The following is a 26,784-nucleotide window of genomic DNA, read 5'->3' on the forward strand; positions in this document are numbered from 1 at the left end:
GTTATGCTAGTCAAGTCCTGTAATCAATCGAAAAATTCTAATTATCAATTCTCTTCAATTAAAAGTCAGAAAGGTGGATATAGCAAATAAATTGGTTATTCATGCTGAGATTAGTTCTCCAAGAAATGCAAAGCACATTCATAAGAGGTCCAACACAATTATATGGAAACTATTAAAGCGTACATAATCAATCAAGAAGAGAGATCACATCCTTCTCCATTCACTCACTAGCTTCTTGAATGGCACTTGCTATCTTCTTGGCCATAGATTGCAGGCAAAAATCAATGCAAGAATACAAGTCTTGGAGCCCCCAACCTTCGGCTGGATCAGACACGAAAGACCACTCAATCATGCACCCGCCCATCTCACCATCCCCATCTTTCATGGTCATCACTCTAACTGTAGCGACATTGTTCTTGAACCCGAGACCTCATAGCTGAAGCACTTGTCACTAGGGTCCATCGTGAGGAGCCTCTCGTTGGCCCACTTGAGATTCGATGGGTCAGAGTCGTTGCCGATCGCAGTGGAGGTGCAGTACCGGACAAGGCTGGGCTGGCCCGGGACGCCCTCTACTCGGTGGCAAGTGTTGACGGGGCGGGGGGGGGGTGGGTTAGAGAGGGAAGTCACTTGTGAATGCTGCAAAAGTCCTCCAAGAATGGCCAAACTTGATCTGTTGTTGGCGCTTTCAGCTCAGCAATGGCCTTGCCTTCCCATCTTGCTGGGGTTTCCTCTGCCATTGTTTGTGGGAGGTAGGCAGCGAGGGAGAGTCAGATAGGGTTATGGCAAAGATGGAGATATTTATTAGATAAGGCCCGAAACATGTGGTAGCTAGATTCCCTTTCTCTTGGTATACAACATTTTCGAAATTCTTATTTTATTAAAAAGTTACAAAGAGTAGGATGGTTAAAATGAGGGAGTAGATTTAGGAAATTGTCGATTATTTCTGGATTCTGGCCGTAAATAAATACATGTCGATAACATAATAAGCGGAAGCTTATGTGCATCATGTTATCTGTTGATACCTTAATTTTTGCTGGCAAATCAAGAATCTGTTTTAGTTAAGAAAAAAAAAAGAATAGTAAAATTAACAGAAAATATATATATAAATAAACTGATAAATAAATAAAGGGAGCATAAGAAATAATGAGCCCAAGGATTTTTCTTTTTGGCAATTCGTCCAAGGCCTAGCAAGAATGAGCCCCTTGGCTCAGATAGCTTTAGTCAAACCCATGAGAAATAAGCTCAATTGGGGCCCAAAAAGCCCAGCTATTCTTTCCTCCTCTCTCTTTTCTCCTTCGTCTTTGAGTTTTTTGTTTCGTGAAAATTTATTTTTCATGAAATCATTTTCCCAAAAAATGATAATATTTTTCTATGTTTGGCCGAAACTTGAAAAAAAATTTAAAAGTATTTTCCATCTTTTGAAAGGGAAAATATGTTGTGATTTTCCTAAAGAAATTTGCGCACCGGCAATCGATGAACGAGGTACGGGCATCGGGATCCCAAGTCCAACCTTGATGGACTAGGACCTGAGCACTGGGCACCCAATCACAGGCATTTGGATCCCAAGTCTTCAAAAGTAAGGGTCGAGAACTTGTTATCTATGCCCAGCCCCCGGGAGCCTAGGCCCGAGTCCACAAAGGGTGGGCTCAAGGCCCCGGTGCTTGTGTTCGGATCCTTTGCACCCCGGCTCGGGACCACAATGGCTGAGCACGAGACCCCAATGCCAGTGCCATTGTTCTTAGCGCTAGGGCTCGGGCCCCCAATATTCGAGCAGTGGTTCATTAAGTATGGGCCCAAGACCCTAGTAATAGGGTCTAGATTTCCCATGGCGGAGCCAGGTCTATCGAGGCAGAGAATTGAGATCTTAGTGCCCGTCTTCGGATCCAATGAGGCCGAGTGGCCCCAATAAGTTAGTGGCGACTCTTTTGTAGGATAAAATCCCTCCATCTTTGTTTTTGACACAGAGATCAAAACTTGCAGATTGAAATCCCTGTAAATGGGTTTCTGGGTAGTCACTTAATGCAAATATGGTATTGCAAACATAAAGGAGAAGAGATGGAAGACCATCCATCATCCGAAGTCTCTCCATCTGCTGGTATCTTTCCATCATCGATGGCTTCGCCACATGATCGAGATACGTTCTAGCTTTGTGCGCTCAAAGGTTTGCTTTTGTTTTGATTTCATTAAAGGAAAAGGATTTTGCAGAAGTTCCATTCTTCTTTTCCTATTGCAAGTCATGCAAAAATTTTCAGTCAGGCGGATCTGATAGAAAATGATGGCCGGGTCCCACAAAGTTCAGAGTTTTTGATGCACATACCCGTGAAAATACAAACGTGACCAGTCCACGACCACCGCACGTCTCTTAAATTGGTGATTGCCTTTAAATTCTTGAGGGAAGATTTGTGAGTTGTTGTGAGATTGGGATATTGTTTCGCAAGAAATTGTGATTACTAGTAAGTTATTGGGTGAAATTGAGGATCGGGAAATATTGAAATTGTTTTGAACGACACAAGTGTAGTTGTATATAGCTTTACCTATTGTAGAATCCTGATACTACTTTCTCGTAGAGTTTGTCCCGCCGACCAACCCAAGTAGATCTAGTATCCGATTGTTTTCATATTCAGTTTATTTTATTATTTGATTGCTTGTTTTTTTGCAATAAAAATAATACCATGTCAAAAGAAGTAAATAATTGCCAAAAAAGGAAGAAGAAGTAAATGACAAAATAAAAACATGTTTAGTGATTCAAAAGTCATTTGATGTAAAAAGAAACTAACTTAATAGGAAACTTTAAATCAACGTGAAGTGAAATTAGTCATATTATCTAGAAACGTGTTCAAACCATTAACACAAGTTATTGTGTATATAATTTGTTACGTGTTTATCGTGTACGCATGGTAAACAATATTTGTAAACATGTTAACTTATTATATAATGTTGACACCACGCACGCTGATGGATTTGATAATTGTGTTATACGTGAGGTGTCATGTGACCGCTTTCTCGGGGGAGTTTCTTTTATCTATGAATTAGCAAGCAAGCTCATATTGCCCAATTCGGTGCATTCATTAAATTGAAATAATTCTCACCTTTCTTTTTTTTTTTTTTTTAGGTCGTAAAGATGTATATATTAAGAGAAACTAGTTCCAAATGTACAAGTTGGGTGGGCTTCAGAACAGAGAAGAGCCGAAAGAACAACTGGTAGGGAGGTGGGCCAGTCAGAGGGGAGTTCGTTCCTACGCTGGGCTTGGCAGAGCCAATCCGCAGTCTTATTAGCCTCCCTGGGACAAAAGCAAAATGAAAACATGTGTGCAGTCCGATCCAGTTCGCAGCAACAGTCTAGCAAAATAGGGGTAGAACTCCACGAAGAAGATTGCTGTGGAATTGAAGAGGGTTGAGCAAAATGGTGCGATAACAACCATTGTTGTAGGCGGGTAAGATCCTCAATCACATTTCTGCAATCAGATTCGATGACAATAGTGAGTGCTGTTCTGAGGTCGACGTCATTGTGGGTGAGACGATCTACAGCAAATCTAATAGCCTTTTGACATGCAAAGGCCTAAACCTGTTCGGAATCAGCGGCCTGGACAGACTGCGCAAAACCATCGATGCATCGGCCCCGAGAATCGCGAAGGATGCCAGCAATGACACCAGTAGCTTGTCCCGAGATGAAAGAACCATCAACATTGAGTTTCGGGGTTCCGGGAGGTGGCGGCTGCCATCGGAGAGGTCGGGATTCTGTATTGCCGTTCTGTTGTTGCTTATGCTGCGCTGGTGATATATTTGCATTCCAACGTGTGAAATTAAGGTGATTTGCTAGCGCAATGTTTACAACATGCCATGGATCGGGGTGCCGTTGCCGGAAAACTAGGCCGTTTCTAGCCTTCCATATTTGCCAGAGTAGCTGAACGATCAACGGGGCGGACGGGACCTGTACTTTGAACTGCGTGGAAGGCACCTGCTGCCGACCTGCCAAGAAGGGAAACAACCATTCATCGATTCTGGTTATTTGATGCGGTTGGATTTTCATATGAATATGATTATGGTTCCAAACGTCCGCAGTCCAGCCAACCGAAGGGCAGCATCATGGGAATCATCCATTTCTTTATGAGGAAGCGCAGTTACTTCAGTGCAGGGGAAAGTGAAGAAGGCCAGAGAAAAGAGTGTTGGTATCGTCTGGATAGGTTGGCACAGTGTGGTCCCAGTTGTTTAGTAAGGTGATACACTAATTAGGATGGATGCGGCGACGCTGTTAATGAAAGAGGGGAGCAAGAAACAGGGGATGCAGAGACAGGATGGAAGGCGAGATATTGAGTCATGATTAGGATAGGGATGAAGAAGCAGGAGAAAAAGATGTTGGAGAGAGAGAGAGGATAGAGCTGCTGCTGCCGCCAGCAGAGAGAATTCCCCCTAGGCAGGGAAAGCTCAAGCGGTTCAAATAATTCTCACCTTTCTTTATTTTATTTTGCAGCTGAATTTTCCTTGCTTTCCTGTCAGTAGTGGTATACTTTCCTAATTTAGAACATCACCTGTATTGAACAATATAAATTGGGACAAACAAGGGACATTAGTGGGCTGGCTGAATGTCATTGGGCCCTAGCTCATTTGGTCTTAATCTTGATAATCCCAATGATTTAGAGCCTAAATTTTTTATCGGATCGCACATTGGCCCTGTTCAGATGAAACTCATAAGCGGACCTAGGTATTATTCAATGCGAATGTGTTATTTCTAGGCACGAATTTTTTTTGGTATCTAAATGCAGAGAAACGTAACAGAGAATGCCAATGCAAAATTAGGCGAACCGATGTTTTGTTTAGGGCTTAAATTCATTCCTTATCGCTGATTGACATATTGTTGAGCAAAAATTTTTAGTGGCAAAAGGGTGTTAGGGGAAAGAAGTCTCACATCGGGAATATGTAATGTGATAAATCAATATATCGTAATTGGAAGTAGCTAATTGGGGTAAACTTTTTAGAAGAGGTAAGCACAACTAGATATGTCAAGATGTTTGCATTTGAGTTCCATCTTAGTGATCTTCTCAAGTGGAAGTATCGGGCTTTTGTTGCATGTCCCAACCATTTTCATCTGACCGCTAATTGAAAAATCAAGTCCTATCTCGAGGAAACTTGTCCACAAAGCCTTAAACTTATATGTGACCAATTTAGATCTAAATATTTCAATTTGGCCACATTAGTCATAAACTTTTTGATAATTTGATAATGTAGTCCTTCTGATTAATTTTGGTTGAAAATTCTACCATGATGGTTTAGTCAATGTCAACCGACGTTGATGTTAATGATTTTCGTAATTTTTTAAATTTTGCTCAATTTTTTCACTTTTTTTTCTTTTCGATATTTCCCTTCGCCAGTCGCCGAGGCATCCATGCCGAAAGACGAAGGTTGCCGACCGCAGGCCTAGATCTATCGAAGGCGGACCTCGGCAGCCTTTGGCAAGGATCACCCTCAAGAAAAATGAAAAATGAAAGAAAAGAAAAAAAAAAAAAATTGCAAATTCATTCGCATTAGCCGGAAAGACTACATCAACTCGAGTTCTTCTTAAAATTTCGAGACCCCTTTCGAATGTTGAAAAAGTTCAAGCGATTAAAGAATGAGAGACATAATCTCATATCATGCCAAACTATAGATTAAAGAATGAGGTCATGAAAATACTCGACTTTGCTACTAGAGACCCTAGCTTGACGCTGCCGGAGAGGCCACCACACTTGACGGTCGTCGCCGCTAGAGAAGAGACCTCTCTTTGGAGAGGCGGCCTGGTGTAGACGAGAGGCAATGGTTGTGAAAAAAACTTGATTCTTACCGTGTCTTCTTTCTTGAGAAATCTTATCCTAGTTTATTTCACCCTCTCCCTTAGGATATTTTTATCCACGTTATATCCTTCTCATATCCCCATTTATCCTATCTTAGACATTTACTAAACATAGACTAGGATAAAACATATCACATCCTGATTTTTTATCTTGACGACCAAACGTAATCTTAGAATTTTTAGACAGTTATCCCCTATCTCTATGCTATTGTCACAAACGGCCCAATGGGCACTAGTAAATACGAAAAGCCCCGCGATTTCATTATCGGAGTTCTCTTCTTAATATGTCCCTCTATTCAAATTTGAGTCACGACGAATCCAGACATGAAATCTATCGTCAATGTCATGGGTCAAACTTGCCATGTCTTGGTAATTTTTGCCTCCACGGGTGTTTTTTTGGACGAGATAAACAACCTTCTCCCTTATTCCCTCTTTTCTTTGGTACCCGATATCAGAGCAGGGGTCGATATTAGCTAACCATAAGCAAAATATATTCTTTTGAAACACTAGCCATGCCTATGTGAAACAAAAATGGAAAGATTTTATGATTTGCTTATTTAGGGCAAAAGTTTTATCGAGTTGACTTGTATTGGCCTTTTCAAATGGCATTTTCCCGCTATATAGTGATCCATATATGATCTATTCACACAAATTTTGGTTAATGAAGGGGTATAAACCCATTTTGACAAGTCTTGCAGTCATCGATTCTCTCCATATTGAGTTCAGCTCAACCAATCTCAATTAACCGATCAAATTTCATTATATGTCTATTGCAAAGATTTGACTATTTTTTTTTAGGTAAATAGGTTGTAGCCGAGGGGATTTAGATTGCTTAATATTGAGATTTCCGTGACATGCGTAATATTACTCAAATCAGGCCGTCCAAATGAAAATGAACGACTTAATTTGAGTCACATCATATGATGAAAGGGTGAGAAAAAACGTAGGTGAGAATTTTTTTGGGATTTAAAAAATTTTGAATCCCAAATGTGGTTTAAATTAGGCCGTCTATTTTTATTTGAATGATCTAATTTGAATAATGTCACGCATATTACGAATATCTTAATATTAGGCGATTCGGATCCCAGCCGAGATAATCCTTTGCTCTCTTGGATCTTCTCTTTTTATAACCAGCTTGTGGATGGAGCCAAAGTTCCAACTGTAGATGTCACGCTTTTCAGAAAGGAAAGGCCACGTGCACCGACGGAGACGACTCTGCAGATGACAAATAATTGAAGTCAACATCACTCCCATGACACGATGCATGAGAAAGACGGTACGAGCCACGTGCCAATGCTTTATTGACTCAGGACAATTAGCAATTCAAAGTTGCCGAACATTCGACCATCACCAAACTGAGTCTTTAAAATAGTCAGATCCTGACGTGGCGAAACGATGGGGGGGCAAACGATGGCCACTAAGAACAGCAAAATCAGATAATGGGGGCAAGAATAATTGCATCCAGCACATGTTGAATAAGGACAAAATCAGAACGATCCCTTAGATGCTCTAAAGAACCCTGAGAAGTTGAAGTTCAACATCTGAATGACGAAATATTGGAATGAAACACATAGGATGATGATGCTGAGAAAGAGACGGATACATTTGGTTAGCAATTTTCCCGAGTCATTTCCATGTGAGAGCTGCCTAGAAAATGGGGAAGTGACTATTAGGATTAAGCGCACAAATAGAATGAATAATCAAGGTGAGAAGAGAAATCGAGATGCAATGTTTATCACGATTCATCCTTAAATTACAACTACATCTAATAAATGATTTCATTATAATTAGCACATCTCATCTCTCTGTTACAACTTTCAATCACAATATAGAGAGATTATATCCGACAATAGCTAGTTATGTGTTCAAATCCAAACTACCAATAAATGAAAAATGCTATTGAGGATTGAAGAAATAAGATGAGTTCTTCATTGCATATACTTGCTGTCTCATAGGGCACAAGATTTGTACATTGTCAACTTAATTATTTCCATCTTCTTCAATAAATCATAATCCATTCCCTGGCGTGAAAACGCAATTTCTGTTGTCCACATTAAAATTGTGCATTCATTAAACCCAAGGAGATCGAACGGGTTATGCTTTTTTGTCGTTGGAGGTGGAGCTGTAAACATTTTGAATGACGTACCATGAAAAGTATGGGGTCATACTTTTCATGTGTTCCAAATTAAAAACGTGAGATTTCTAGAAAGTGTTTGCATTGATTATTGGCAAATGGACTGAGATCGTACATCACCGTTCACCATCAAATAATTTGATGCGAGAATCTAAACCTTACGGATGCACGGGGCCAATTCAATTTTACTCATCCCACCTTTTGTATTGGAAACATTTCAAGAAGGGGAATAATTCACTTGGAAATTACATGAAGAATTTTAAATAACAGAAATGCCGAACACAATTAGATATTCAAACATCACTGAAAATAACAATTGTATACTGATATTTCGATTCATCAATGTTGAGATTAGTAAATTTTAACTGATCTTAAAAAAAAAGTTAAATTGCAATGACCATGTCAACATTTCGAATTCACTTGTATTGATCAATAACTATGCACACTTATTCAATTAAATTTTCGCTAGTGATGCACTTTTCTAACACATAAGGTTAGATAAAAGCTAAGGTTAAATTAGAGGTGGCAAAATGGGTCAAGAACTCATATTTAAGAGTGGGTAACAAATGAGTTACTTAACAAACTTAAATGGGTCATAAATAGATCACTTAACAATTTAACGAGTCTTAAATGGGTCTTAAATGTGTCATCAATGTGTTACCTAACTATCTTACGTGAGTCATAAAAATGTTTTTTGATTTCTTTATTTTAATTTTAATTTTTTTAATTTTTTAATTTATTCTTTTTCTTTTTATTCTAATTTTATTTTATATTTTTAATTTTTTCCCAGTGAGTCCGACGAGTTAGAATTTTTTTTAATCTTTCTAACAATTATAAAAAAATGTTCACAATGTTTTAATAATTAAATTTTTAAGAATTTATAAGTTTTACTAAATTATATTAAATATGAAAGTGTTTTAGTAATATAGGTCGGGTATGGGTCGTTAGATTTTTACTGCATAAAAATGGGTTAAAACGGATTAAATGGGTCAATATGAATCTTACCATATTCTACCCGACCCGATCCACCCGTTTGACACCTCTAGGTTAAATCAAGTGTGCGATTACAAAATCAACTCTGAAATTTGAGGGAAATAAACTTCGATTAAGAAATTGTCAAGCACGTTTTATCTTTACCGTTCAGTTTTTTTGTACTTTCTGTTTATTTGAGAACATTTGGAAAATAAGAATCCATAGAAATGTGAGTTTGGAAGACAATTGACATGATTAGAAGTCCTCCAGAGAACATCATCAATACTGATATTTACTATTCGGTCCATCTAATGCATGCAAATGGTAGTTGCAAGGTTAGGTGCAAAAGAAAAAAAGGGGAAAAGCCACCAAAAATTTCAAATTATGCCTGACAAATTTATTCGAATTTTTTTTGTGGAAAAAAAAATCTCAAATTTGTATCCTCATGATATATTTACCCTCTATAAAGTTACATCAATGAACATATTTAAAAATATACTTGCATGGACAACAAAAGGCAAATATTATTGACGCAGCGTCCACGTAACTTCAGTATAATAAGAACAACATTGATTTAGTTAGAAAATTATTGTACGGAACCTTGACGGATGGTAAATGTGTCACACGGATACATGTTTAGAGTTTTTGGTCTTACAAAAAAAAATTATGGTAAATATGTTACAATGAGCATAGTTTAGAGTTTTTGATGTCATAAAAGGAGTTCAAAATAAATTTGTGACAATGGACACAGTTTAAAATTTTTGGGGATCTTTTCCCAAGAAAAAAATATAAATAGTCATATATAAATAAAAGTTAGTTGGGAAGTGATTGAAAAGCTCTCACAAGCCTCATCATTCAATTACTATTAATCGTCCAATCACTTCAATATGTACCCAATATAGATTTAAGATCTCCAATCGAGACTCCCTAATAACCTTTGGTAGCATTTAACTCACATACCCGCGCTCGTTTGAGTAATTACATACAGATTCACATATGAGACTTACATGTAACAATTTAGAAAATGAAAACGGGTGTAAGAAAAATCAAAAAAAATTTGGGTAGGACAAATTACGAAAGGAAATTCCTGTTAAATGAGATTTTTTTTTTGGTCGGGCTGTTAAATGAGACTAAACAAACTAAAATGAAAGGTGTATGTAAAATGAAAGTATATATATGTGTAAAAGCAACATAAATTCCGAATGAGCAGGAGTATAGGAAGAGAAAGCACATTTGGTATCAACTAATCTCACTAGGCAACAATTTTGAGCATTCCCGCACACAAACTCAGCACCTCGGTGCCTCTGACTCTTGACCCTAAGCCTCTACAACCAAAGCTTATGACCTCGGACGACCATCTAGGAAGGTAGTCCCGGACATTGGCCCCGACCAGAGAACCCATCCCATAAAGCTAAATTTATATTCCCAAATCATAATCAATATACGAGAAAAACGAAGCCGGATGATCAATATTGTTCCATTTTGAAAAGTGGTTTTTCTTTCCATGCTATTAAAATTGCGAAATTGGTAAGTGTGAAAAAATATTGGTAAGAGATGTTATCGATAATCTGATTTTCAAATAAGGACGCCACAAGTGCTATAACTTTCTTATGACACTCACTTGAGGGCTATAACTTTTTTTTCGATTACTTGAATGCCACAACTTATGTTCGGCTCTCACTTAAGTGCCATAATTTTTTATTTCGATCATTTGAGTGTTATATAACTTTTCCATAGATCATTTAAGTGCCATAACTTTTTTAAATATGTTCACCACAAGTGCTATTCCTCGTCGGATTTACAGCGCTTGGGTAAACATTTTAATAAACATATTGGCATTTAACCGATCGATTGAAAGTTATGGCACTCAAGTGAACGTTTTTTTATAAGTTATGACACTTAAGTGGTTGAAAATAAAAGTTATGCCACTCTAGTGAGCACTGTATGTAAGTTATGATACTTGTGCTATACTTACTCCCCTAATTTTCCAATAACTTATCAATAACTTTTGATAGTTTTATGAAGTTAGTGACTCTTCTCTATGGTATGCAAATTGCCAAATATTTTGATCTTTTATTAAATTTCATTTGTCCATTCTACCAATGCTTTAAGTTTACTAACTCTTATATGAATTTAACAATTTTTATTTGAGTCACTTGCCAATTTTTTCCAATTAAATTACCAACTGGTTTTTGGAAAGGTCCATGGCCTATGCAAGAATTGACTTACATAGTCACTGTTGAATGATTGACATGAAGAATTTCGTTACATTTTCACCTTCAAGCGTACATGTCAATAATCTGATTGTGAGTGTATGAAAGTTTTGTGACATGATGGCTATCTAACAACCATCCATATCAAAATCTTTTTTTTTCTTTTCTTAGGTAAAATTATGCATCTTATATAGTGCTTGTGTATGTCTCAAGTTTGAGCTTGTATACGAGATCCAACCCGACAGAAGTATCACACGTATTTTGAATGAATTCTGATTGGGACATTACCGCCGAGCAAATTTATTGGAGTCCAAAATTTTGGTGAAGTCTGATCTTGGATTAAAGATAAAAGGATGAAAATCCAGGTTTTCTAGTTTGAGTTGTCAAGTCACACAAGAAGCAAAACTTTTCTCAGTTTTTACACATCAAAGCAAACAAGAAGACTGTTTGGGGGTTTTTCCCTCTGAATTTTTGACTGAGTTCCTGAGGGATTGTAAAATTTTACTCGTAAGTTTGCTTTGAGTGAAATGGAAATGGGAAAAACTTAAAAGCGATTAAGCAGTAGTAATTTTGTAATTCGCCGAAGTCACAGTATATTTATTTGCGGATGACTCCCTTTGGGAAGTTTGTACTAATATTGAACCACATAAATCTCTGATATTCTTAATGTTCTTTATTGATTTCTTTGATACTTTCTTCTTCTCGCATTAGGTTTGAATTGCAAGATCAATTAGCTTCCATATTATTCTGCAAAATTTAGTACATTACACACCTATAACGAAGTCATTATGGAAACATGAGGCGGTGAATAATTGACTTATACATACATTAATGAACTGGCTTCTGAAGGAGCAAAAAACCAGCTTCGCTGATAGGGACTGTGGAAGTGAATTCTTATGATGAGCACGTGGATCAAAATCGCATCATCAGTACTTCAATACATATGACCTGATAGGGACTGTGGAAGTGAATTCTTCGCTTCTGAAATTTAGATTAAAGCAAAGAAAAAGGAAATTCATGCTGTGATTGAAGCTCCAGGAAATGTACAACACAACCTTAAGAGATCAAACACAATCTTATTTAAATTATATAGAGCATGCATAGTCAATCAACTTGGAGTCACGTTTTTCTCACTTCACTCACTAGCTTCTTGAATTGCACTTCCTATGTTCTTGGCCACAGCTTGGAGGCGAAAATCAAGGAAAGACCTCATATCTTGGAGCCCCCAACCGTCAACTGGATCAGACACAAAGGACAACTCAATCGTGCACCCAACCATCTTACCATCCCCGCCATCATTTATGGGCATCACTCTAATTGTGGCAACATAGGACTTGAACCCAAGATTGTTGTCCAGGACCTCATAGCTGAAGCACTTGTCACTAGGGTCCGTCATGAGGAGCCGCTCATTGACCCACTTCAGCTTGGGTGGGTCTGAGCCTTTGCCATTCGCGGTGCCAGCAGCGTACCGGACTAGGCCAGGCTGGCCCGGGACACCCTCGACTCGGTAGCACGTGTCGAGTGTGGGAAGCCACTTGTGGAGGTTGCAAAAGTCCGCCAAGAGTGGCCACACCTGGTCTGGTGTTGGCCCTTTCAGCTCAGCAATGACCTTGCCTTCCCATCTTGCTCGGGTTTCTTCTTCCATTGAGAGAGAGAGAGAGAGAGAGAGAGAGAGAGAGAGAGAGAGAGAGAGAGAGAGAGAGAGAGAGAGAGAGATGTTGGGTTTGTGGCAAAGATGAAGACATTTATAAGATAAAGCCCACACATGGGGCAGCTAGATTTCCCTTTTCTTGGTATACAATCAAAGTAAATAAAATGAATGTGTATGGTTGTAGTATCATCACCATTAATCAAGTCAAGCATAGCCCAAGTGGTCTCATTGTCCATGTGTAAATGGAAGACGTGTTCTTCGATTTTTATTAAGAGAAGACGGGTTCTAAGGCGATTTCGGATTGGAGTCCCAATGGATCGGAAGAAACACATGTCCTTTGTCAGATTTAATCGACAACGAAGCACGTAACACTTTGACTCCGTTTGTTTCCCGAAAAATAATTTCCAGAAAAATGCCTTTCGTATTTTGCGGCGTTTGGTTCACGAAAAATAAACCAGTCTAGAAAAATAGTTTTCATCCATGGAAAAATCCCCTTCAAAAGTAGGGAAAATGTTTTCCTCGCATTTCCTTCCTCCTCTCTTTCACACTTTCTTTCTTTATAATTATTTTTTTTACTTTCTTTTCATTTTTATTTATCTTTTAAAATTCGATTTTTTTTAATTTTTTTTTTCTTTTTCTCTTTTTTTTTTCTTTTCTTTTTTGTTTCTTTTCTCCATGTTCCTCATTCCTCCTCCGACCGCTCCTTCCTCCGCCGACCATGGACCTCGGCGATGGCCGGCCGCTCGACAATCGATCACGATGCGAGTCGGCGAGCTCGAGGCTTGGCGGGTCCTTGCGATAGGGGTGTCAATGGGTTAGGTCGGGTTGTGTTCCCATGATATCTGATCCAACCCGAAACATTAAAGAAGTGTGTTTGGCAAAACCTAAAATACTATAGAAAATAACTCAAGATGGTTAATTGGGTCGGGTCGGTGCGTGTTTCAGTTCGGGTTTGATGGTTACCTTGTTTTCCAATCCATTTCTATACAACCCCTTCATTTGTTCACTTTCTTATTTGATGATCGAGATCCGCCATTGAGAGAGAGAGAGAGAGAGAGAGAGAGAGAGAGAGAGAGAGAGAGAGAGATGTGTGTCGGGTTCGTGGCAAAAATGGAGACATTCATAAGAAAAAGCCCGAACATGGGGCATCTAGATTCACTTTCTCTTGGTATACAATCAAACAAAATGAAAAAGTATGATTGGGCGAGAAGCATTCGGGTCCATGCAGAGCCCAAGTGGTCTAATTGTCCTTGCGTAAATGTTTTCGAAACTGGCATTACTCAGTGCTGAAGAAAAGTCGAATCTTAAGTGTTAAATATTAAAAGTGCAATTTGTTTGTTAATGCGAACTTATAGCTTTTCGTCTCTAACAATAAAGCAGATCGTGGGGAACAACGAAATTTATAAACTAAAGTTGTACTTCTTCGTTTGACTTTATGATATGTCACGGACGGCAATTTTTTTCACTCTCCTTGTACTTAGACACTTCCCTTTTTTTTTTTTTTTGTGCTTTGACCATTTTATCCCTTTTATGGCCCGCAGTTTTGGAACAATTTGATGTGGTTCCTCTTTTTATTATTTGTTCTACTCTTTTTATTTTGTTTCTTCATTTTTTCACCTATGGGTCCTCTTTAATTTCTTTTCCTCTTTCTTTCCATGCCTTCCACTCTTTCTCTCTGTTTTCTCTCGACAAACAGGCCATGCCATTCTCTTCTTTCTACGCCTCCCACTCGTTCCTCTCCCACAAACCCCGTCGTCCTCTGTTTATTAGCGGAGGCTTCTAGCAGCAACATACATGTTAAAAAGCTCCTAACAAAGCCGACGAGGATGACTGACCTACAAGAATTCAGTTAATTTTAAGAGAGTCAAACGACCGGATTCATGGATATTGCGCGAGAAGATGATTCCAGTAATTTTATCAAACAGGGAATACAAAGAGATACAAAGCAAAGCAATCATCAATGTACCTTTCTCCTCTATATGTGGCACCCTGATTTTGTTTCCCTCAAGCATTCTGGAGACCTCCTTACCAGACTCAGAGGCCCTGAAGAATTTGTGCTCGACGTCTTTTATGCTTGAAAGGAAATGTTTTGCCCTGTGGATGACATACGTTAGAACTCGAACAGCCAATACCACCTTGCGGCCCTCATAGAATGATCAATTTTCTCCACCGCTAAACTATGGTTGTTACTTGTAGTGGATATATCACGTGATTTCACTCGATCTTTCGTTTCTGATTTAAGGACTGGTTTTGCATCGTGAAATGCATCAGCTTCACTTGAATTTACCTTTAAATGGTCAAGCTTTTCACCCTAAAAATTGCGACCCAACTCCGGCACTCTCGAAATTCATATCAACTCCGCACTGGCCATCAAACCTGAAGCACTCATTCTCGTCAATAGGATCGAAGAAGCCCCAAGAGCCACTAGATTCGGGGTGGCACAGGGGGAGGAAGCGTGAACCCAACTGCCATCGTATCATCATCCAGAAATCTCGTACTAACAAGAGGATTCAAATAGATGGCCGCAGAAGTTGAGCCCCCAGATTTTATAAAACTCAGTCTAGTCGTCAATGGTGAAAATGGGCTTCCATTGTTCAGTGGGGAATCCGATACATCCACGATGTGCGAAGGAAATGGAGACAGGTATGGGAAATGGGAAGGAGTTATTTCGATGAAAATAGAGAGACGAGTGGGGGTCGTGGAAAGAAAGAAGAAGAAGAAAAGTGGTCCACAAGGGAAAATAAAAGAAACAAAATAAAAAGAGTTGACCAATAATAACAAAAGGGATCATAGAAAATTGTACAGAAGTGGTGAGTCATATAAGAGATAGGATAGTCAAAACATACAAAAAAGAAAAAGAGTGTCTAAGCCATAAGGAGAGTGGAAAAAGCGTGGCCTTACGTTACCATGCCTGGAATTTTGTAAAGCCAATGAAGGAACAAACACAGACAAAGATAGGGCTCAAAACCATGCCAATTTCAAATTCATTTGGGTTCGTGTATCGGTCGAGTCTTTAGATTATTCTTGACATTAACTTCATTTTAAGATATAAAGAAAAATAGCGATAAATGCACTAAAACTATTAAAACTGATTATGAAAGTGCAATCAAGTTTAAAATTTTATGTTTAGTGTAATCGTATAATTCCATTAGCTCCGTTTAATAAAACATGATACTCTTACATAATTCTCCGGGACATGTGATGCTGATGTTTTATCTACATAGTGGTATGCTATAAAAGAAGATGAAAAATAATAAACAAAAGGAGAACAATAAGCCAAATTTGAAATAGAAAGAAAAAAAATTAGGGGACGGATAAGGGGGCCCGCCGCAGCAACAGCGAAAGAATGTTAAGGGAGAAAGAAAAAATTCGACATGAAAGAAGAAGAACATGTTCTTACTAGAACAATCAAAACTGGTGAAGGTGGGCTTCCATTGTTCAGTGAGGAATCCGACACATCCACCATGTGCGAAGAAGATGGGGACTGGTATGAGGAATGCGAAGGAGTTTTCTCGATGTGGGTGGCAGAAAATAGAGAGACGAGTGGGAGGCGTGGATAGAAAGAAGAAGAAGAAAATTGGTCCCCACAAGGGAAAAAAAAAAGAAGAAACAAAAAAAAAAGAGTTGACCAAATACTAACAAAAGGAACCATATAAAATTGTACAGAAATGGTGAGCCATACAAGGGATAGGATGATCAAAATATAAAAAAAGAAAAAAGGAGTGTCCAAGCCATTAAGAGGAGTGGAAAAAGAGCAACCCGATGTTACTTTGTTTGGAATTTTGTAAATTGAGTGAAGGAACACAAATAAAGATAGGGCTGAAAACCATGCCAATTTCAAATCAGATGGGTTCGTGCTTTGGTCAGAGTCTTCAGATTATTGTAAACATTAAATTTGTTTTAAAATATAAAGGAAAAGAGCGATGAATGCACTAAAGCTCTCAAAAGACTGCGAAAGTGCAATCAAGTTTTAAATTTTATGCTTAGTGCAACCGGGTACTTCCATCAGCTCCGTTTGATTTAACATGATACTTTTAAATAATTCTCCACGGCATGTGATGTTGATGTGTTATCTACATAGTGCTATGTGTTGGGAAATTTCGTCGGGAATAGAATGAACAATAGAATCAAACACTGAAGCATGATAGCACTTTCCTTAAGGAATTATTTGCCCCTACAACGTTGCTAATGGCTACTAGCAAAGATCTTTCAAGATATAACAGAGTCTCAAGCAAGATTATTATATGGCAATTCTAATAATTCTCCAAAAACTCTCTAAGAAACAATCAGAAAGGAAGGCTGTATCTATTTTGGAAAGAAGTGAAACTTTGAAATTTTGAAAAAGTGTAATCTTTTCAAATGAACGGAATAGGTGAATATATAATGAGAAAAGAACACAACTTTTTGCTTTCGAAAAGTGATTAATTCTCATACACCTCTTTGTATCCAATAACGGTTAATTCGATCACACCTTTTCATTTTCTAAAAACAGTTTTGTATGAAAGATTACAACTTTTCGAAGGTCTAAAATTGCTAACTCGAACAGATGCAATTCTTCATGTCCGAACCGTCAAGTCCGAAGAATTGCAACTCTTCATTGTCCGAGAGTTCAAAATTGAATAATAAAAATAATAATAAAATAGAAATTTACTTTAACAGTTAATTAATATTATAATTTCAAAAAAATAAAATAAGAAAAAATAATTGCTGAATAGTGCCAATTCCAGATCGCGTAAGTGTGCAAAGTGCGTCTAATAATCACCTAATCACACGCGATTACAGTGGGGACTAGCCCATTTGCCCATTTCTTTTTTCTAAAAGACCATGATAGCCTTCTAACTAATAAAGAGACTTGCACTTTTCTTTCTATTCTATATAGGATTAGAAAAGGCAACTTTTGTTTGTTTTTCAAACAAACTTCAACACTATGTTATAAAAGATGTTAAAAAATAAGACCAATAAGCCAAATTTGAAATAAAAAGAAAAAACTTAGGGGACCGATGAGGGGGCATGCCGCAGCAACAGTGAAAGAATGTTAAGGAAGAAAGGAAAAATTCGACATGAAAGAAGAAGAACTCGTTCTTACAGGAACAATCAATACTGGAAGATTGAAATATCTTCAAAAGGGTTTTTGGAGGAGAAGAGGTGGAGAACGATCGGAGCACCACGATGGGTACTCCCATCCGTCAGTCAAATTCTATCTATCTGTTGATAACTTTCCACCGTTGTCGATGGCTTCACCACAAAATCAACAGGTTTTAGCTTTCTGCTTTCAAATTTTTGCTTTTGTTTTTATCTGATTAAAGGAAAAGGACTCTGAAGAAGTTGCATTTTTCTATTCCCATTTTAAGATGAGAGTGTCTTCTGATGAATATGGGGAGACTCGAGGAGCGGGCAAACGCGCGTAGTGGTGGCTGCACCGGCCATAGTGGATGCAGGCCCGTCTATCGTGGCTAGCGGCGGGGACGGGTGGTGATGGTGACTCTATTCAATGATATATGATAAAGTATAACAAAATAACCCATGTACCGGATTAGTGGAAGAGAGAAAAGATTGAAATAATCTATGTAGGATTTTACAGTTGCCCAAAATTAACGACCTAATAAAAATTTGATTGCACAATTTTACTAATTTTATGATCAGTTGCACTTCTACTGAAAATTTTGGAACATGATATTTTCAAGTTGACAAACTCATCTGTGTATTTAACTGTTATATAAGTGCAGATGTTGTTTTATCTTAGTTTGAAAAATGCAATGATAGGTAGAATCAAGATATTTAATTAGAATTCATACACTAATAGCCTTTCAACTAAATCATGTTCATTTTAAAGGAAGAAAAACCCCAAAAAGGAATTAACATACATCGCATAACCATATTTAGAAATCATATCTAAGTCATGCATTGCATCATTGTTTGCTTTTAGTTAACAAATTGCAGAGCCTTTGTTGCATTTGGACATGATTTGAATTTAGTTTTTGATTCGTTTAGGGCATCAGGGTCTTTCCTATCTCTTCAAGCAATTTATTTCTTGCTATGACTATTGAGTGTTAAATTACTGTTTGCACACCCGTATGACCATCCATTGTATTTTAGTGGTTTAGAACTATAATCGACCAAGATTGCTAGCAAAGTAATTTTGATAGAAAGAGAAAATGTACCAACCAAGTTCCTGTATCTATGAAATATCCGGCTTTCATTATCAACCCATAATATATGAGTGGTGACTCCAAAATAAATTGAATTGCATCCTTACATGACTAAATTCAAATCCCAAAAATTGCGATTCATATGAGTGTAGGAAAATCCGCACGAAGTGTTTGCTTAGTAATCCGTTAGTTTTTCTTGGTGGTTCATCTCTGTGAAGGTTGTGACAAAAAACTGGAATATGAAATGAAAGATGTTAGTGGTTGAAAGGACTTTCATAGAGATGAACAAGACAGGGAACTAGAAGTTCATGAGGACCTGAAGGTATCGTGCCAAGGTAAACAACTTATACAGTCATGGTCATACGCAGGAAGATGAAGGGGAAAGCAACCCGTTAGACATTTGAACTCGAAGTGAGAACATCATCGCTCTGTTGTTTCCTCTAACATTGTTAGGAATACTGCCAAATCCTCGAACCTCTGGCAGAAGGTTGGCTGACATCCCAATCATATCATGTCATGTCATGTCATGTCATATCATGTAAAAGGGAGTTCGCTATATGAGGTAAGAGCTCCATCAACAAAGTGGCGGGTCACCATGTGTGCTCAAAAAGCAGGATTGAAACTTAGTGGGGAGATTATTCAACTCGAACATGATGTTTTTCAAGAACCTCTTGATTTTTGCTCACCGAGTAAGGGTCAACTCAACACACACGCGTCGGGCTTTCGTGGGTTCCCCTAGAATCTTCCTCCTGGAGCTAAGCTGGCTGTGTCGACTTGGGAGATGATGCAACGTTTCAGAAATTAAAAATGTCGCATCAAACGTGTTTAATACAAAAATCTCTTATCGCGAGAAGTTCCTCATGATAGGCCCGGCGTTGCCGTCTACTATGAGATTCAACGCGTAAACCTCCTGTGATTCACTTCAGTTGATTAGTACGACTGGCCTCTTTTGACTTGAAATGCAGAAAGAAAGTGAAGTTGCCTCCCGATTACAGAAGACATTCCTAACGAACAGAAGCGGCGGAATGGAAAAGCCCGCCGCAGGAAGCTTTGTCTACTGCCCCAAGAGCATGGATCTCCACATTTCAATTAAACGGAAATGAGGGTGCATACAATTCTCGGGAATGCGGAAATGGTGAGAGAGTCTCTTGGCACTTCAGAAGTAGCTTCTCTATTTGCTAAAGATAGGGCTCAAAACCATGTCAATTTCAAATTCACATGGATTCGTATATGGTGAAGTCTATAGATTATTCTAAGCATTCGCTTCATTTTAACACGTAAAGAAAAATAGCCATAAATGCACTAAAATTCTTAGAACTAATTGTCAAAGTGCAATCAAGTTTTGAATATTATTTTTAGCATTCGGGTACTTCCATGAGCTCCATTCAATTTAACTTAATACTCTCAAATAATTTTCTGCGAGATGTGATGATGATGTGGTATCTACGTTGTGCTATGTTATCAAAGAAGCTGAAAAATAATATAAAAAGCGAACAATAGGCCAAAATTGAAATAAGAGAAAATTAGGGGCCGGATGAGGGGGCAAGCCACCACAACGTGAAAGAATGTTAAGGAAGAAAGGAAAAATTTGACAAAAAAGAAAAAAAAAATAGAAGGAGAAGAAGATGTTCTTTATAGGAACAATCAAAACTTGCATATTGAAATATCTTCAAAAGGTTTCGGAGCAGAAGAGGTGGAGGACAATCGGAGCATCACGACGGGTGCTCCCATCCGTCAGCCGATTTCTCTCTATCTGCTGATATCTTTTCATCATCCGTGGTTTTAGCTTTCTGCTTTCAAATTTTTGCTTTTGTTTGCATCTGATTAAAGGAAAAGGATTATGAAGAAGTTGCATTCTTCTTTTCCCATTTTAAGATGACAAATTTAGAGTTTCTTCCGATGACTACGAGAATACTCGGGCAGAGGGCAAACGCAGGTGGTGGTGGCTGCATCGGCCATAGTGGATGCAGGCCCGTCTATTGTGGCTAGTGGCTGGGCGAGTGGTGATGGTGACTCTGTTCAAGGAAGTGAGAAAAAGATAAAGAAAACAAGAAATGATATATGATAATACAGTACAAAATAACCTATGTATCGGATTATTAGTGGTAGAAAGAAAAGATTGAAATCATCCATGTAGGATGTTTTGAAAACCCTATACTTAGAAAATTGGTGTTGTTCAATTTAAGTCTTAAGTAATATTGACAGCAAGTCGCAGGTTTGGAACACAGAAAAACGATACATGGGGGAGAATCCAATCAATTGACAATCAAATTGGTGGGAAGGTTATTTCCAAATATATGTGACTCCCTTTGTGGAAATCGCACCATTACTCCAAAAATTTGATGGTATGAGCAACCAAATCACTTGGTGATTGTGTCCTTTAAATTCAATGGCTATATCGATCCTCTTGAAGATTATCCAACCGTTGACGTGAATCTTCAATATTGTATAAGAAGATCGGCATATGCTAAAAAAAAAAAATGCACAAATTGCAAGAAAAACTAAAAATTGTCTTTGATACACTTCTGTTGAGCGAGAAGTTCATCTAGCGAGAGTAATTCACTATCTGTAATAGATTCAAGTAAAAGTAGCACATGCTACTTTGTAACTTCTAACACAAATTACTAGTGAAATCCAGTATGTTATGGTAGTTAGTATGAAAAAATGGACGTAAGCCTGCTAATTTAATTCCCAGATGAATCTTTTGTTTTCTTATGCCTTGTAACCCCACCTCATATACCACCAGATCCACCAACACCTACCCTTCCATTAGATCGGCGGCAAACAATCAATTGATCATGCACCCACCTTCACCTTCTCCGTCGCTAAGGACTACCCTGACTATGGACAGGTATGAATTGCACCTGTTGTTAGAGTCCACCGTCTCATAGCTTAAGATTCGTCCGAATGGTTTGTAGTTACTAATCGCTCCTTGGACCAGTTGGTTAGGCGATTCCCACCAATGTCTTTAGTGCCTTCAGACGAGAGGGAGAAGCCCATGCAGTATTCCGTGCAACCGGGCTTGCTGTTCTTGCCGTGGATATCGTTGCAATTAGATATGCCTGAGAATCATTTGTGGAGATTCAAAAAGTCCCTAAACATTGGCCATATCTGGATGTTTATATCTGGTCACTAGCCTTTGTGACTCTAGTAGTAGGGGTGAGCAACACGGACCGACCGGTCCAGGAGCTGGCTGGTTTGGCCTGATTTCCACATATGTTGGTCCGGTTCCCGATTCCCTAAAAATGGAACAGGTGGTTAAAAAACAGAGTGTGAAGTGTGAACTGGCAATCGACATTCTCTTTCTTCTCAGGCTCTCATCTCATGCAGCCACGCTGATCGATCGCTCGCTCCTCTTTCTATTTCCCACTCCTTGATATCAGCATCTGAAGTGTGTGCTGAAGCTACTGTTGGCTGGTGGCCACATGAAGTTCTTTATCCCAACATAGATTCAAGCCAAGTGAGTGGATGAAAATCATTACAAGTACTACTCATTGTCAATTTGAAAAATAGGGTGCGCACTGAGGAATCCGAATAGTCGTGAAGCAGTCTTTCCAATTATTGCATTTGCTCGGCGACACAAGAGATGTTTCGATAAATATGTCGTTGATGAGAAAAATACAAATCATAAAAAAAAAATAATAATGTGATCAGGCTAGTAATTGGACCATCCGAAAATTAGACCAAACCTGTTAGTCCAGTTCTAGGTACCTCCGATCTGGTCCGCGATTTCGACAACTTAGAACCGGTCCTTCTTGTCCTATTCCCAGTTCCGAAGTGGGACCGAATAGGACTGGGAACCGGTCACCCCTATCTAGTATAGACGTTGTCATATTACTTGTGACCAAATTGGGACTCCATTTAACTTATGTTTTAGGGCGCGTTTGTTTTGTAAAAAATAAATGATCTAAAAAATATTTTCCTAAAAGCGCGTGCTTATATATGCTTAAAAAAGTTAACGAACGAAAAATATTTTTATTATTCACCAAATTATTACACTAATTACTGTCTATAATGGAAACATTTTTCATTGACTAATGATTTCAAGTAATATAAGCAATCATTTTTAAAATATCTTTTGCGAGTAATTTATTTTCCATGAAATTAACGGAATTTTAGTGTCAAAACATACATGAAAAGGGAGTTAATATAGAGTTCACATAAATAGACTTATGGGGATGTACAAGAATCTCCATGTGGCAATTAATTATGTGTCGGGAAATCACAACTCTCAGTCAATAAATCATGACAGGCATAGCAAGATAAATGATAAATTACAACGTTCTGTGAAGCTCTTTAGCGCAGCCACTAATCTCTTTAGGACCATTATTTTAATGTTTAGCAGCAACCAGTGATTATTCATTCAACCATGAACCTCTGATGTGATTTGGTATGATGTTGATTTTATATTATTAAGATAATAAGAACGTCAAACAGTGTTTGCATCGACATAAGAACTTAGGGTTTCATTTATCTCGCTCGAATAGGCATTGGTTTATTGACCCCAAAAAAAGAAAAAATAGGCATTGGTTCTAATAATTTTCAAGAAGGAGACTAGGCCTGAGACACTGGCCACCTAACCCGAGAATCTATCCCGTAAAGCAAAATGTATATTTCCAAATCACGTTTAAAGTATGGGACAAACGAAACGAGTCAATTTTACTATTCCATTTCAAAAAGGCGGATTTTTTTGTTATGTGCTGGTAAATTTCTAAAGGCGTTGGTAACTGTTAAAAAAATATTAGTAAAAAAAAAAGTTGTTGACCACCTGATTCTCTGGTAATTTATGGGTAACTCACCCGGCACTTTTACGAAGTTACCAACCTTTTCTTATGGTTTGCAAATTACCAACTTTTCTCATCTTTTGTGTGTCCTCTTTACCCATATCTTAAATTTACGAACTCTTGTATGAATTTACCAAACTTTATTTGAGCGACTGACCAGCTTTTTTCAATTAAATTACCAACTAGCTTTGGTTACCAACTCTTATTTGTGTTACTTATAAACGTTATTTGGTATCTTCAAGCAATATAGTGGAATCCAAATTTGGTGGAGTTTGATCTTTGGATTAAAGATAAAATTGAAGAAAATCGAGGTTTTTTTAGTTAGAATAGAAGGTCACATTAGAACTATAAAAAGGGAATTCCACTTGGTTATTGTACATTATGGCAACTAAGAGAAGTGTTTAGGTTTTCTTGGTAGGGGAAGTAATACAATATTATTTGTTGTAACCAGTAAAATTAATTTGAAATGATAATTATGAGCAAACGATAACACATTTAATAATGACAAAGTCAAATCCAATATAGACTTGCAAAATTGCTATAAAATTACAACAAAATTACCGAATTTCCTTAAGATGATTAGTTTCTGTCAATAGTATTTTGCGGATTTACGAACTATGTTTCCCAAGAAACAACACGTCAAACGTGTTGTTTTTTGCACTATGCAAAAAGGACTCAATGGAACTTTTCCTTGAACGGGCACACTTAGAGAAACAATTTTACAAGAACTATTGTGCATGCTTCTCTATAATGGTGAATAATTGATTCCAATTTATAGATATTGAAAGGACGCGCGATCTGAAAAGGCATGTCTTTTAAAGACAAAGATAATTGTTGAAGAAAATTGAAAGGGCACGATATGAAGAGACATGTCCCTTAAAGACAAAGAAAAATGCTGCATAAAACTAAAAGGACATGATCTCTTACTTTTATTGATCCATTAACCCATAATTACAATAATTTTGTGAGTAAGTAAGTTCCCTCTACGAGATTATACGATAACACTTTTGTTTGCTTTGAGTGTAATATTGACCTGGGAAACACTTGACAATCGAGCAATTGTAAATCCGGATTCGTAGTGAATTTGTTGTGGCTGGCTATCTTCAAGATTAGGTACTAGCACACGGGCCGAATCACATAAGTCCGTAGTCTCTTTATTGTACATTATTAATTTCTCTGTTAATTTCTTCTTAAATCGTAAGATTGGTTAAATTCCACGTCATGTTACAACATAGTAGCCACATCTGACAGAATCATTACGACAATCGGAGCAACTTGAGATGGTTAACAATTAACTTGATTCCCATGTTTGAAAAATAGACTGACTTCTGAAGAAGCAAAAGCCAGCTTAGCTGGTAAGGACTACGAAAGTCAATGCTTACAGTGTGCACATGGGAACAGAATCGCTTCTTCAGGTTGGCATAAGATATTTCGGAAAGGAAGGACTAGCCACCTCCATACCAACATAGAGAGACTTCACAATGTATAAGCCTCCATTATAAATTGAAAAACCTAATCGTTAATAGTCAAATTAAACTTCAGAAAGGAAGATAAAGTAAAGAAAAAGGCAATCCATGCTGAGATTAGATCTCCAAGAAATGCAAAGCTCAACCATTAGAGATCAAACACAATCACATCTTTCTCCCTTCACCCACTACCTTCTTGAATTGCACTTGCTATCTTCTTGGCCATAGATTGGAGGCAAAAATCAACGTAAGAGCTCAAATCCTGGAGCTCCCAACCCTCAACTGGATCAGACACAAAAGACCACTCAATCATGCACCCACCCATCTTTCCATCCCCATCACTGTTGGGCATCACTCGAACTGTGGCAGCATAGTTCTTGAACCCGACATTGTTGTCCAAGACCTCATAGCTGAAGCACTTGTTACTAGGGTCCATCACGAGGAGCCTCTCGTTGGCCCACTTGATCTTCGATGGGTCCGAGTCGTCACCGGACGCGGCGGTGGAGGCACAGTACCGGACGAGGCCGGGCTGGCCCGGGACGCCCTCAACTTGGCGGCACGTGTCGATGGAGGGAAGCAACTTGTGGAGGTTGCAAAAGTCCGCCAAGAATGGCCACACCTGGTCTGGTGTTGGCCCTTTCAGCTCAGCAATGGCCTTGCCTTCCCATCTTGGTTGGGTTTCTTCTGCCATTGAGAGACAGAGAGAGAGAGAGAGAGAGAGAATTGTTGGGTTTGTGGCAAAGATGGAGACATTTATTAGATAAAACTCAACCACGTGGTAGCTAAATTCCCTTTTTCTTTGCATACAATTCATTTTTAGAAATTCGTGCTTTGAAATTTATGATTTCTGCCCCCATTCAGTCAGATTCCCTTTATATTGGTATGCAGTACATTTAGAAATTTTTTTGCCTTTTAAAGATGGTTAAAGTGAGTAACCAGATTAAGGAAATTGCCTATCATCTCTAGATCCTAGCGGTAGAATTTGCTTTGGTGACTAATATATTCTTTGTTAATCATTAGTGGAAGCTTATGTGCAGCATGATGTCATTCTCCATTGACTATATTGCTTCTTAGCAATATAAATTAATCGTATCTCGATGGGAGTAATTATCTCTGACTCCATCAACTAAGCTAATCTCATGATTAAAGAACTCAGATGAGTCCGTTTCATCGTGCGATGAGATGTTCAATTACAAGCACGATCAAACAAAAGGGAATTTTTTTTATTTTATTAAAATGGTGCTATGTCCGGAATCCAATGTAATGTCAGTGAAGATTAAACACAAACAAAGATGGGGCGCAAAATCATGTCAATTTCAATTTCCCACGGGCTCGTGTATCGGCGAAGTGTTTAGTTTGTTGTCAGGATTAACTTCACCCTGACACATAAATCAGAACTTGCAGATTGAAACATCTGTAAATGGGTTTCTCATTTTGACCAAAGGGATTGGATTTGGAACAAGTTTCATTTTCCATTTCAAGATGATTAAATGAGAGTTTTCTTTGATGACTGCGAGGAGACCTGACGAGAGGGCCGACGCAGGTAGCGGTGGCCGTAGTTGATGGAGGCCATTCACCGGCGTCTGGC

The 26,784-nt window shown here is 38.2% G+C and overlaps 2 protein-coding genes and 1 long non-coding RNA gene across 4 annotated transcripts; 1 reads left to right on the forward strand and 2 right to left on the reverse strand.

Moving 5' to 3' along the window:
* Positions 1–81: 81 nt before the first annotated feature.
* On the reverse strand, positions 82–25,940 carry LOC115750109 (lachrymatory-factor synthase-like). 2 transcript variants are annotated; one of them, XM_048277992.1, is made up of 2 exons: positions 25,369–25,940; positions 82–211 (listed from the first exon to the last, which is right to left on the reverse strand). In XM_048277992.1, the coding sequence occupies exon 1, from the start codon at positions 25,885–25,887 to the stop codon at positions 25,378–25,380; it is 510 nt and encodes a 169-aa protein (XP_048133949.1). In that variant the 5' UTR covers positions 25,888–25,940; the 3' UTR covers positions 82–211; positions 25,369–25,377. The 2 variants fall into 2 exon arrangements, 1 of the variants encoding a protein (XP_048133949.1); XR_007198233.1 differs by lacking the exon at positions 82–211 and adding an exon at positions 25,213–25,237 and having other exon boundaries at positions 25,327–25,939.
* On the reverse strand, positions 12,247–12,856 carry LOC125314802 (lachrymatory-factor synthase-like). Its single transcript, XM_048277993.1, has one exon. The coding sequence runs from the start codon at positions 12,789–12,791 to the stop codon at positions 12,282–12,284; it is 510 nt and encodes a 169-aa protein (XP_048133950.1). The 5' UTR covers positions 12,792–12,856; the 3' UTR covers positions 12,247–12,281.
* On the forward strand, positions 25,020–25,490 carry LOC115750111. The gene is made up of 2 exons (XR_004016442.2): positions 25,020–25,248; positions 25,298–25,490. It is a non-coding gene; the product is annotated as an uncharacterized LOC115750111 (long non-coding RNA).
* Positions 25,941–26,784: the final 844 nt, after the last annotated feature.

This window comes from Rhodamnia argentea, chromosome 4 (assembly GCF_020921035.1).
Source record: "Rhodamnia argentea isolate NSW1041297 chromosome 4, ASM2092103v1, whole genome shotgun sequence".
Taxonomy (NCBI): domain Eukaryota; kingdom Viridiplantae; phylum Streptophyta; class Magnoliopsida; order Myrtales; family Myrtaceae; genus Rhodamnia; species Rhodamnia argentea.

Bases quoted from the DNA above. Each gene is read 5' to 3' on its own strand.
- LOC115750109 (XM_048277992.1), bottom strand. From the start codon at position 25,887: ATGGCAGAAGAAACCCAACCAAGATGGGAAGGCAAGGCCATTGCTGAG.
- LOC125314802 (XM_048277993.1), bottom strand. From the start codon at position 12,791: ATGGAAGAAGAAACCCGAGCAAGATGGGAAGGCAAGGTCATTGCTGAG.